Below are 12,382 nucleotides of genomic sequence, written 5' to 3'. Positions count from 1 at the left end.
CTTTCGTGACGTACGCTTACATTACCGCGATTCATTGAACAACAGGCTTTTCTATATTTTTTCTTTTATATGCTCGTGACCCATGTGCAGCGCCCATGACACAATTCCATTGAATCCTGATGCCTCTGAGTTCAGCGCAGTTTTTTCAATGGCCAAACATACCGAATAGTGTCGTCAGCTTGCAAAGTCATTCACAGTAGATAATAGAATCCCCAAAAAAGATCACCATGACCATTATCTTGTCCAAGACTCTTTCCCTGTCGGTTTTCTCGTGTGGCTCCAACTGGCTTTCCACAAGAGCATGCTGAGTTGGGTCGCTATGGCTCCCAAGTTTGCACCGAAGGATACTGGCCCTTATATACTGGCCCTTATGCTGGCATTGAAGTATGCTGAGAGAGCGACCCTATTTTATCACCTATGTGACTAAACCACTCAAGCCGTCTACGGACAAGCGTCCCCAGGCAGCACGCCGCCGTTGGACCAATCTTGGACCAACATCGGCTAACATCGGCACCGACGTCGGGCCGACGTCGGAAGTGCAACTTCTTCCAATGTCGGGCCGACGTTCAAGCCAATGATGGGCCGACGTTTTGCCGATGTTTTAGCCAGTATGCAACCAACATTGGGCAGACGAAGGCCCATCGTATTGCCGACAAAGCTGCCAATGTTCGGCCAACATCGGGCCATATTTTAGCCAATCACATGCCATTTTTACGCCGATGTTTGCTGCACGACGAATATTGGCTACGGATGTACGACCGACATTGGACCAATCCAGGGCCACATTGCAGCCAATCGAATGCCGTTATTACACCGATGTTTCCTGCACGACGAATATTGGCTACTGATTGGCTTGACATTATGTAACCACTATTAGTAGGGAATTTTTCTTACCGAAATATTTAAGCAATATGCCTCGATGACCCGCTCTTGTAGCTTTGCAGCCCTGTATACTTGGGGCAACAGAAAATTGAATGCCGAGAACTGAAAGCAGTTACTCGATCTATTTCATCTTTTATACCTCATTCCCTTTGCTAACACTAGAAGTGTAGTTTATTTTTTTACCAATTTATCTTTTGCAATAGCGAGTGCTTTATTTGGTACTGGTATTTGGTACAGCAGATCGAAAAAAGTCGTTAGGAAGTAAATGCTGAAAGCGTATGTCCCCCACTTGCAATCCCCACATATGTCCCACACATGGTAATCGAGAATATTCATAGTTTAGAGCATTTTTTTGTAACTAAAACATGGTGATGGTGCTTCCGAATCAGCATAAGCTAGCCGAACAGTGCACCACCGACAGTCTGCAGACTATTTATTCTTTGTTTTTTTTTTATTTATTTGGTACAACAAAAAATGTATACATTGAAAAATATATATACACAACTAAAAAAGGCCCGCTCTACTGCAGGTCAGGTTGCGTTGGGGACACAGTGACAGTGGTGCTGTCAAGGCCCTGGCTGCTGTGGCTGGGCAGGAAGCCAGCTGCCGCGAGCAGCCGATAATCTGCACTCTGAGAGTGGGGATCATCGGGCTGCTCCACAACAAATGTTTCTCTGAAGCGCCGCTTCCTGCCCCCACAGCGATCACCAGACCCTGGCAGCCACCTCTTAATAAAGTTGAGGGCCTCCGCCTGGTCGCACCCTGCTTTTTGGCAGATGACATCTGCATACAAGAACAGAAATACCATAGTACACATGAAGCACTGCAGTACAGAGAATACACAAGGGTACACACACATAAAACAATGAACAAGTCTAACCTGTCACTAATCTACAGAGCCTCAGGTTCACAAAGGCCCTTTTCCCTTTTCTGCCATGAAGGCTGTACAGCACTTGCACGTCATGTGCCAATACAGCCTTCATGGCATTCACACCAATTTCTCGGAGGCCACGTCCCCCAATCTGCAGGAGGTGCTTGCACTGTAAAAAAATGCAAGAAGCATAGATGGGGTAAACGCAACAGCACATCGAAATGTTTTCATGATAAAAATCTGCAAGAGGACACTGAAAATAACAACTTGAATTTTTGGGCATCATAACATTTCATTGTTTTTTTACGCTAACTTCAACTCACTTGACCTAAAATGGTTTCCACATCAGCCCTCTCACACTCAGTGTGAGAACCTTTCAGAGTCCTTCTCTGAATGCAGTTTCGCTGTTATGAAATCAAATACAACACTGTTATAACCCTTAATAAATATTGATTCTAGCTATGAAATAGTATAATTACTTTGTACAGTGCTCAAATTCCAATACACGTTTCTTCGAGGTTACTATGTCTTTGCCTGAATGTTGACCAGGAGTAGCTTCTACACGTGAAAAACGATAAAATATGTGGAATTCAAAAAGAAGCTTGGACATGTTTTTAATCAATGCATTGTAAGCAGAGCACAACAAGATAAATGAACATGATCAAGGCGTACTAAGAGGCAACCTTAGAGCGGCCAAATCTTGGTCATAGATGAAACTGATAGAAAAATAAAGGTCGCACTAGATGGTCGCACCATTTGCTGTTTATATTTTTCTGTGATAGCCAACAAAGAGGCATGTCGCTATAGAAATCTCATCACAATAAATAAAGGTGCATTTTTCTTCACACTGCGAAATTTGGTGCGTGTTAGATTTTTAAAAAAGTAAGAAATCGACTAACACAAGGCAGGGTGAACTGTAGCTCAAAGTAGAGAGAGCCGCAGCGGACACGAAATAGGGTGATAAATGAACAAAATTACTGAATGTCTGTTTTAAGCAGGCTATTGCTAGTCACTGCCCATCAAACACACGATGCCGCCTACATCGTCTGCTAGCTTAGGACAGTTCACTCGGACTTCACAGACTATAGTAAATACAGTCGAATCTCATTAATTCCAACACACTTAATTCGAACTGACGCTGTGGTCCTATCAAAGCTATACCGCGCTCCGAAAATGCTCTCAGCACCCCGCCCAATCCTGCGGTGGCACTTCAGACACCTCATCGCTGTGCTTGAAGAAGAAAATGAAGAAAAGGAAAGAAAAGACTGCGGTGGAATGTTTGCCAAATGCCAATCTGCGACATTCCTGTGCCACGCTTCGGCTTTTTCCGTCCCTGCCACGTAGAGACCCTTCTCCACTTAACACTGCGCATGAAGAGAAAGAGGGGAAAAAAAGCTGTCGCAGAGAGTTGGCTCTCTCTCATGCCAATCTGCAACGCGCCGGTGTCACGCTTCCCTGTTTTCCGTCCCTGCTATGTAGAGACTCTTCTCCTTTCAACACCGCGCATGAAGAGAGAAAAAAAAAAGCTGCTGCGGAGTGTTTCTCTCTCGAATGCCGATCTGCTTTTCTCCAGGTGGAGACGCTCCTCCATTCTCATCATGTGCTGGCCACGCTCCGGCTGCAGCGCAGATGGTAACAGTGGAAACACAGTTGTCTTCGAAGAGTGTCAGCACTGGACATTGCCGCGCGCAACTTCTTTTGCCAGGAGAATACTGAAGCCGAAGTACAAATGCTTTGCAAACTGCACGCAAAACTTGTTGACCCGTTGCAAGGCCAACGTGTACAGACATGTATTGACTACTTTAATTAATGACGGATGTCCTGTAATTTGTGAATAAAACTCCATGCACATGCATCACTGCATGGTGAGCCCTCCGCTCGTTTACCGTATTTACTCTATTCTACCGCGCCCTCGATTGTAACGCGCGCCCAATTTCCACGACAAAAAAAAAAAAAAAAAAAAAAAACTAAGACATCGGTTGCAACGCGCACCCTTTTTTCTCGTTGGCCCGCTTGATCACACCACTCGCGAAAACGACTCTTTTTGAGAGCGTCTTCCGTTTAAATATGAAGTACGGGGGAAGCTTATGCCTATCTGACGTGCAACAGAGCATTGCTGTCACTCTAGTTTTACCGTGGCCCGATGTCAGTACACAAACTTGCTTCGCCCCCTTCTCCTAGACGGTTGTGGTGCCAGGCATGTCGAAGTAAAGAGGCGTGTGATCGGCATTCCCGATTTGCCAAAGCAGGTAGCCGTTGTTGTGCCGCAAGTTTAGGAGGAACCTCTGAAGACTCTGAAGCTTTTCTTCGTACTCCTCCGGCAACTTCCGGCATATGCCCGTTCGCCTTCGGAGGGAAAAGCCTTTTCTCTTCATAAAGTTCGTTAGCCAGCACCTGCTCGCTTTAAAATGGCTCTGCATTAGCCCTTTTTCTAAGGCTAACTGCATAGCCTCCACTTGGAGCAGTTCTGTCGTCACGGGCCGCTGTGCCGCTCACTTCTTCCACATATTAAACACACACCTCAGATACTCGCCGAGCAGCTCTTCAATTTGTGGAAACCGACCCTGCTGTGGTCCACTGAAGCCTTTGCGTGAATCTTTGCTGTCGACAATATTCTGCTTTTGTTTCCGCCAGTCCCACACGCACGTTTCGGGAACTTCGAATGACCGCGATGCGGCCCGATTTCTGTCCGTTCCGGCACACGCGACGACTTTTCTTTTAGAAGCAGCATTGTGGTGCACTCGTCGAGTTTTTGGAGTCGGCCCTACCATGCCGTCGATGCTAATGTACTACAAGATGACGAACTCCTCAGCACACGTATGAAGTGCCGCGCATGGGAAACACATAGGCAGAAATGACCGACGCGCCATGCCGACGCACGTAGGGGGCGGCCATTTTGTAAGTGGCGATGGCAATAGAATGACCATATTCATTTTTTTTTGTCGTACTCGATTCTATCGCACATGCGATTTATGAACTCTCTTAACCGGAAAAAAGGTGCGTGTTAGATTCAAGTAATTACGGTAACTCATTATTTTGAACTTCTTTTAATTTGAACAAATTTTCTGGCCTCTTTGAGTACGAATTATTCATATTCGACTGTAGTACAGTGGCTTATGAGATAACCTGACTAGTTTGTTTCCCGAAACACAGTATCTTAAAGCAGTACTAAATTTCTGCATGTTACATAGGCATATTAAAAATCAAGAAATATACACCAAAGCCACAGCCACAGCTTTACTCTGCACAGCTGCCTCTGCTGCCTCCACTTCTCCAATTGTACCAGCAGGCAGCCGGGGAAGGTCAGAGGGGCGCTGTGCTGGCTGGGCGTGCTGAGGCACTGACAAGAGCCGTACCTCGTGCTTCAGCTGTCGCACCTCCTGCAGAACCTCTCTTTGTTGCTGCCGGATGCCAAGTTGGATCCGCAGGATCCATAGCAATAGAGCTGAAACATACAAGAGTACATACCATATTTACTCGCACAATTTGCATCCTCACCAGTATAATTAGCCAGCCTGCTTTACTACAAGAAACTTTTTGCTTGCATACTTTGCCCTCCCCAACCAGCCCGAGCCACCTTGCCAGCACACACACAGACACATTTGACTTCATGATGCTCTGGTCAGGCACATCTCTTGTCGAGCAGGCGAGTGCAGTCTTACACAAAATGGACTGAGTGCAAGGTCCCTTCTTCCATGAACTTTTATGCTTTCCCTAGAATATCGAACTTGAAAACCGAAACCTGTTTATGTGTAGTCCGAAATGCCTAAAGGTTTGCCTCCTATCTTCCCACCTCTTTCACAGCAAGAATGTATTCCCGAGACACAGCACAGATGTTGAACGCATGCAAGGACCTGTCACATCAACCAGATGAGGCAGGTTTTCGCACTCTTTTTTTTTTTTTTCGGTTTCGCCATCTGGCCATTGCGTTTTTACTGTTCCTTGTGATAGGCTACAATAATTATATACGAGGCAGATTGCTATTATAAAGCTTACCGAAGAAAACTGAAACCGTGCTACCGCTAAGCACATCAGCGTGGAGTTCTTCGACATGCAATATTCAGTATGGGAGCCAGCAGAACAGTGCGTTGAATAAGACTTAGCATAGAAGCTTGGGTGTGTTGGTTAGATATCGGAGGGAACACAACGCAATAGAAGACTGGGACAAGGAATGGGCACACACACACATGAAGGGCGACACACACAGCACTGTGTTGGCATCGCGCTTCCTTGTCTGCATCTTACTTTACGTTGGGTTCCCGACAATTATTGGAGAGTACTTATGTTCTCTGGTATAACCCTGTCATGGGAACTGGTTTTTGTGAGCACTGTTCGGAAGAACTTCAAGAAAATGGGGGCATTTGAACAGGCTTAGCAAACAAATGACCATCCGCTTTGAGACAGCTGTGACAGTGCCTGCAACATATATTCCCAGTTGAGCTTTTAGGCCAGCGATTCCAACTAGCTTCGCACATGACCGGATTGACAAAACAAGTACACATAATACGCGAGTATATACCGCATTTGACTCTGTAGCTTTGATGAACCAGGCAGATACACAAATTTATCCAAAACTCCATTGATTCTGTTGCAAAATTATTCAACAAACAAATTGCGATGTTATCCATGTTACTATACGATTGTGGCACTTTACCATTGCAGCTTTCCAGGAGGCACACATAGTGCAGCACCACTCGCAGTTAATTGTATGCAGTAGGTTGCTCACAGCAACTGACTGCATGCAATGGTGAACATCTTGCATGCTTGCACCTCTGTTTCAGCATGCTGGCTGCTTCCCATACGGCTATCAATTAATGTTCACAAAATTGGGAAGATGAAGAAAGACTACACAGTGCCCTCTGGCCACCCTATACTCCAAACCTCCAGCCAACAAACAAACAAAAGAAACAGAAGTATGCAAATGAATATTATTCCTAATGCAGCTGGAATGGAGTGTAGTTTTCACCAATTCTGTGTGTTAAGTCAATATGGAGTGAGTTAACTCCATCAAGTAGCTTTTCTCATAACAGTGTTCACTCTATTGTAACACAAGGAGTGACTTCATAGCATCTAGAAGGAAAAATAGAATCTTCAGTATTTGATAGAAATGTGAGGCTCTACCTTAAAACAACAATAATCTGGAAAAAGAACTCATTACATTCGAAAAAAAAAAAAAGGTAGCACAGTTGATCCCCTTTACAAGAGACACTGATGTAACAGACAAACGGGGATAAGAGGCACCAGTGTGCAGGCTGACATTTGGCCCATCATGCATCAGGCACTCCGTAGATGCGCCTGTGCAGCCGGGAGCCCTGCAGTCAAGCATGCTGAGCAAGACTGTTGACCACTGTACAATGACACATTGCCACAAAATTTCAAAACTTCATTTCACAGACTTCTGCAAAAGCTTCTTACACTCTTGCATAATTTTTGCACAAGCTTCTCTCATTCTTGCGTGATTTTCGTCAGAACATATCAGTGTTGGAAGTTGTATGTCCCCAAAAACTTGCACAATACAAATAGCATACATTAAAGTCTATCACTTAATACGTGCATAGTGTAACAATTAAAGGAAACTCACGCATGGTTTGCTCCGAGCCTTCCCCGTGCGATGCCTCCTTGAGCCTTGGAGAGCACTGTACAGCTAGAGCAAAGTAGCATCAATCCAGTGTTAATGGCAGGTTAACAAGACAACAAAACTAACCCCCATATTCATAAACGCTCCCCGACTCGACTTTCACCCTTCACTTGACAGAGTTGAGCACTGTGCCGCTGCTCGTTTGAAAGCGACGCTGCGCTACTCGAGAATCACAGCAGATTATTGCTGACGTGCAGCAATTTTCTCTGCTTAGAGACGGCGCTCCCATCAGCCATCTCAAGTGAAGGTGAAGCGTTGAGTGGAGGGACGTTCTAGAATACGGGGGTAAAATTGGTTGCAAGAACACTACAATAGACATACTTAATTTTTACACTTCATCTATATTGTACAGCTACACACATTCTGCATCCTTATAATGCAACATATACATACAGGCTTATAAAGTAAACACTGTAGGCTGCTCAAATAACACCTACACAAAAAAATTACCCAAAAGTGGCCATGCGCAAAGTACTTTTATTTGAAACTCACAAAACTTATGTGGTGATGGAGAATAAATAAGACAGGTTACGCTTGGAGGCACATGACACCTTCGCAGCTTTCATAAAGTACAAAAAACAATATGGTGTGTGTGTATGTATGTAAGCATGAAGCTTCAGCCTTTACATATGGTTTCTTTGAAAGAATCGACTTGAACTTTATGGCACCTGTGTCCTTCAGCGCAATTGAAAGCCTGCTGATCAGTGTAATCATGGAATAGTTACATAGAAAATGGCGTGAAACACCTAAAATCAAATTTTTCTAGCTAGGAAATATGCAGCTGTGTATACACAACACATGCTGCAAACAGTGGGAGGTGACCACAAGAGTGATTTGAGTGTAAGCGGCAGTATTCCGCATTCATGCACCCCGCCATTTTCAACTGTTGCCCAAAAGCAGCACCACTTCAGCGTGCTACTTTTTTTTTACATCATAAACAGCTTGGAATACAGCGAGGATGAAAACAACATATGCAATTAAATTTTGAGCACTATTTATGGTGCGCATGATTGATTGATTGATATGTGGGGTTTAACGTCCCAAAACCACTATATGATTATGATAGACGCCGTAGTGGAGGGCTCCGGAAATTTAGAACACCTGGGGTTCTTTAACATGCACCTAAATCTGAGCACACGGGCCTACAACATTCCCGCCTCCATCGGAAATGCAGCCGCCGCAGCCGGGATTCGAACCAGCGCCCTGCGGGTCAGCAGCCGAGTACCTTAACCACTAGACCACCGTGGCGGGGATGGTGCGCATGAAAAAAAAAAATAGGACTTCGTACAACGATGAATTCATAATTTGCCTTCAGGGACCTTCTGTTAGGCTGCACCACATACAGATTTTTTGTGGCTTTCAAAAGAGATTTGAAAAAAAAAATAATAACCGTGTTTACTCTCGTCATGAGCGCACTCACTAAGTCACCCTCATTTCAGTCGCCAAAATTTTGAATTTTTTTTTTCTTCCACATATTAAACACACACCTTACGTTCATCCGCTGAAGTCCCACGGGCTCACCCCCCTTTCTGTACATAGAAACTTGTCCGCAGTTAAAATCATGATGGCGAGGAAGGCGGTTAAAATCGTGATGGTGATCGCGGAGATTTGGTATTGCATTGAAACAAACTATAAAGAATGGGAAACAATATTAGTTCACTTTGAAGTATAGCCGATCGGTTCAAGTTGGGCGTCAGGATTTTTTTTTATTAGTCAATTAATTCTATACACGGTCTCTATCATGTTCAGTGACTCCACTGTACATTAGCGTACAACAAAAGCAACATACAAAGTGAAAAGTGTGTTAAAGCATACGCGAAAAATAAAGTGATGACTGGCATTACTGCGGCACACACCACGCAAAGTCGCTATCTGCCTTGTATAATATTTTCCTCGACTATTTCCACAAATTGCAATCAAAGAGGCTCAAGCTCAACATCAGCACTGTTTAAAACACTTGGGGGGGGGGGGGGGGGGGGGCATTGCTACTTTGGTGGCGTAGGCCGTGACAATATATTCATAATATTATATCTCTTGTAAACTTGCCTAGCTCTGCACGACTAGTTTTCGATAGGAGCAGCTGCGCTTCGCACATCCACTCTTAAAATTGCGGCTCGAGAGATTTTGAGCTTTCACTTGTTTTTGGGCCAGGCAATTTGTAGTGAAAGCAAGATAATAGGCCCTCATAGGTTGTGGCGGGCAGCCGGTGTACGCCGTGGCTGGTATATGCGGGCAGCCGGGGTACGTCGTGGCTGGTATATGTGTCGCACATCTTGATTATCTGGTCTTGTATCGAGTGAACGAGCGAGGCCTTCCTAATCCAATGAGCTCGTTAAAGTAAGACAACAAAAAACCACAATGCTTCCACATAGTTCACAGCAACAGATGACGAGCCCCCAACAAACCGCACTGCAGCACGTGAACTGCCGTAGGTACCCAGGGAGTTACCCGGGCATGGCGGGAGAGGGCGACATCGGCAGAAGTGACATCACAAGAACACTATGTATAAAGGGGACATTTAAAGACTTTTTTCCCATTTTTGAACTTCGTGCACTGTTCTGTCACAATTTAGAGCTCAGAATAGTTGTATTTTGAAAAGGGCACTAATTTATAAGCCCAATGGTTCAAGGATGGGTGCATTTAGGGGGCCCATTCTACGTTTTACTTATGCCCTTCAAGAACATGCTTACAGGGCCCAAGTCCTGTTTCAGAAAGATCACGCTAGTGCGTGGCCAGCAGTCCGTCAAGCATTAGTGCTGGTGAGATTTGGAAATGCAGCGCATGAGCATCCTCATCTGCTACTTCTCTGCTCATGCTCTCGGGGCTTACTTGCAAGGCACGGTCCTTCGCACTTTTCATTTTCACACTGTAAATCAACTGATACCAACTCTGCCTTCCATTATTTAATAAACCAATATTTCATGGTCATGAGGACGAGCTTAAAATGTTTGCTACATCAGACCTGAACAGCATTTCGAGTCATCGAAACTTGCTAGTTGCAGCGAGCATTATGCGAAAAATATGATGTGCTTTACGGTGACAACTTGCAAAACACTGCAGCAACGATTAAAATCATGCATTTTTTGTGCTCACAGGAAATCCCTGAAGCAGGAGGCACTGGGCTAGATAAATTGCACAGCTAAAATACGGATGCGCTTTCCAATGCTGTCATGCGTACATGCGGAGAAATGGCACACAAAACTGGGCGCACCCCGATTCTATGCGCATGCGTCCCATTCACAAGCCTCGCTGCCAGTTATCACAACATGGCTCACTGTCCATGAGCTCGCTTGTTTCCTGTAACAGTGGACCATACGGTACACCTATTTAAAACGAGGATAGAATGTATATAATGCAGCATCTGATGAAGCCATGATGATGTGTTGCTGATGAAATCTGGAACTCTAGTTAGTACCCTTATTGTTAACCAGCCGACCAACTAGCAAAAAGATTTGCGACTGAAATGATGGCATCTACACCTGCCCTTAAAGGGACACTGAACAAAGTTTTTGCCGCCGAGATTTTCAGCCAAAGCAAAAGATTGGGCCATGAAATTCATAGACAATAATAATTTCAAGCAGAAACTACGAAAACATACTGAATTTAATGAGCCTTTTACAAAATGCCGCGTCTAGCTCTTAGACACGGCGTTTTCTAAAAGGTCGCGACATTTATTTTTCAAGTTTTTTTTTTTTTGTTATTCAAGACAAATCTACGGTGCATTGTTCACAGAAAACAAAATTGCCTCGGTAAGATTTCTTTGCGAGCAGCTTACTAATTTTAAGGCAGGCGCGTTGATTCGTGAACTGAAGGATGCGAGTGATCGATCTTGCCTGCTAGTGGCTAGGCGACAAAGGCTTTCCCTCATGTCCTGGTGTAGCTAAGTCACGCAAATGGAGCAGAAAATGTGCATTATCATTTATTTCACCTAAATATCACACGTATGTGACTTATTGCCGGTGACAGGTGATCAGGATGAAGTCGACAAGTTGCAAATCTGAACAAGAATTCACTCGAATGAAAAACCAACCTATACTCACGTGCACGGTGAAGTCGAACACGTCGTCCGTCAATGTTGTCGCTGATGCCCGAAGGAAAAGAGAAGAGGACAAGCGACGGGGTCGTTTCTTTCTATAAAGTCGGCGGAACTGCCAGAACGGCCAACACAAAAGGCATCGGGTTGACATTCCTCCATCTGGGCATCAGTCGCTCCACCCGGGCATGCAGCTGCTACTGGTTCTACTACTATCCTCTTCCCCGTGCCTCTTCCCGACATTGCAGTGTTGCTGCCATACTCGCGAACCTTTTTAAATTAAAGCACGCAATCATGTATTATCGTGCGCCATACTAAACTTAAAAACAGTGCGCCGGTACATGAGATCACGAAGCGCGGTCCACGCCATCACAAGAGCAATTAGAGAAATGAAACAAAGAAAACAAAAATGTATAAAATATTTTGTCTCAATACGATCCGCAATCCAGTTTCCTGCAGCGGCTTTTGGCTCTGTATGGACGGCCAAGCCAGTGCCAAGCCAAGCTTGCGTCCCTGATCAGCTGTTTGTTTCCATCGAGAGTTCAATAGTGAACTGGCAATTTGTTTAGATGATATTGCTAAAGGGCTTGAAATTAAATATTTCTCTACGTACTACTGCTGTACTTTTCCTCTCTGTTTCCTGATCACAGTGATGAGATTGAGGAGGTTACAATTTAGAAAACAGCAAGTGCAGCTCAAGCATTGCTAGTATCGCTGTTTCGGTAATAAAATGTTACAAAGATTTTGCCCCGCGACCTGCTTGCCGTGTTCGAGCACCCAGTAGAAATTTATGGGGCCGCGTTTGAAAGAGTTGAATAAAATTGCAATATTACGAAAGAAAGGCTCTGAAGCAACATCGCATTTTATCAGGCCTACACCTCCCACACCTAGACGAGTAAAACTCGTCGATATTGTCTTGCAAAGCTGTGTATAATATTTAAAACACATTCTTTAGCCC

General features: G+C 44.6%; 1 protein-coding gene across 2 annotated transcripts; it reads right to left on the bottom strand.

The window, feature by feature from the left end:
- Positions 1 to 1,314: 1,314 nt before the first annotated feature.
- Positions 1,315 to 11,804, bottom strand: LOC142804188 (uncharacterized). 2 transcript variants are annotated; one of them, XM_075890856.1, is made up of 5 exons: positions 11,432 to 11,804; positions 7,335 to 7,389; positions 5,110 to 5,198; positions 1,763 to 1,922; positions 1,315 to 1,665 (listed from the first exon to the last, which is right to left on the bottom strand). In XM_075890856.1, the coding sequence occupies exons 1-5, from the start codon at positions 11,576 to 11,578 to the stop codon at positions 1,403 to 1,405; spliced, it is 714 nt and encodes a 237-aa protein (XP_075746971.1). In that variant the 5' UTR covers positions 11,579 to 11,804; the 3' UTR covers positions 1,315 to 1,402. The 2 variants fall into 2 exon arrangements, with proteins under 2 accessions (XP_075746971.1, XP_075746972.1); XM_075890857.1 differs by having other exon boundaries at positions 7,335 to 7,397; positions 11,432 to 11,576.
- Between the last annotated feature and the right edge of the window lie 578 nt (positions 11,805 to 12,382).

Source organism: Rhipicephalus microplus, chromosome 3 (assembly GCF_043290135.1).
Source record: "Rhipicephalus microplus isolate Deutch F79 chromosome 3, USDA_Rmic, whole genome shotgun sequence".
NCBI lineage: Eukaryota > Metazoa > Arthropoda > Arachnida > Ixodida > Ixodidae > Rhipicephalus > Rhipicephalus microplus.
This window is presented reverse-complemented; position numbering and strand designations above follow the sequence as displayed.

What these genes read in the sequence shown, in the direction of transcription:
- LOC142804188 (XM_075890856.1), bottom strand. Translation starts at nt 11,578, where the DNA reads ATGTCAACCCGATGCCTTTTGTGTTGGCCGTTCTGGCAGTTCCGCCGA. An exon ending in TGTTCGACTTCACCGTGCAC is followed by an intron (nt 7,390 to 11,431) that starts GTGAGTATAGGT and finishes CTAGCTGTACAG; the next exon opens with TGCTCTCCAAGGCTCAAGGA. An exon ending in TGCGACAGCTGAAGCACGAG is followed by an intron (nt 1,923 to 5,109) that starts GTACGGCTCTTG and finishes ATTTTTTTACAG; the next exon opens with TGCAAGCACCTCCTGCAGAT.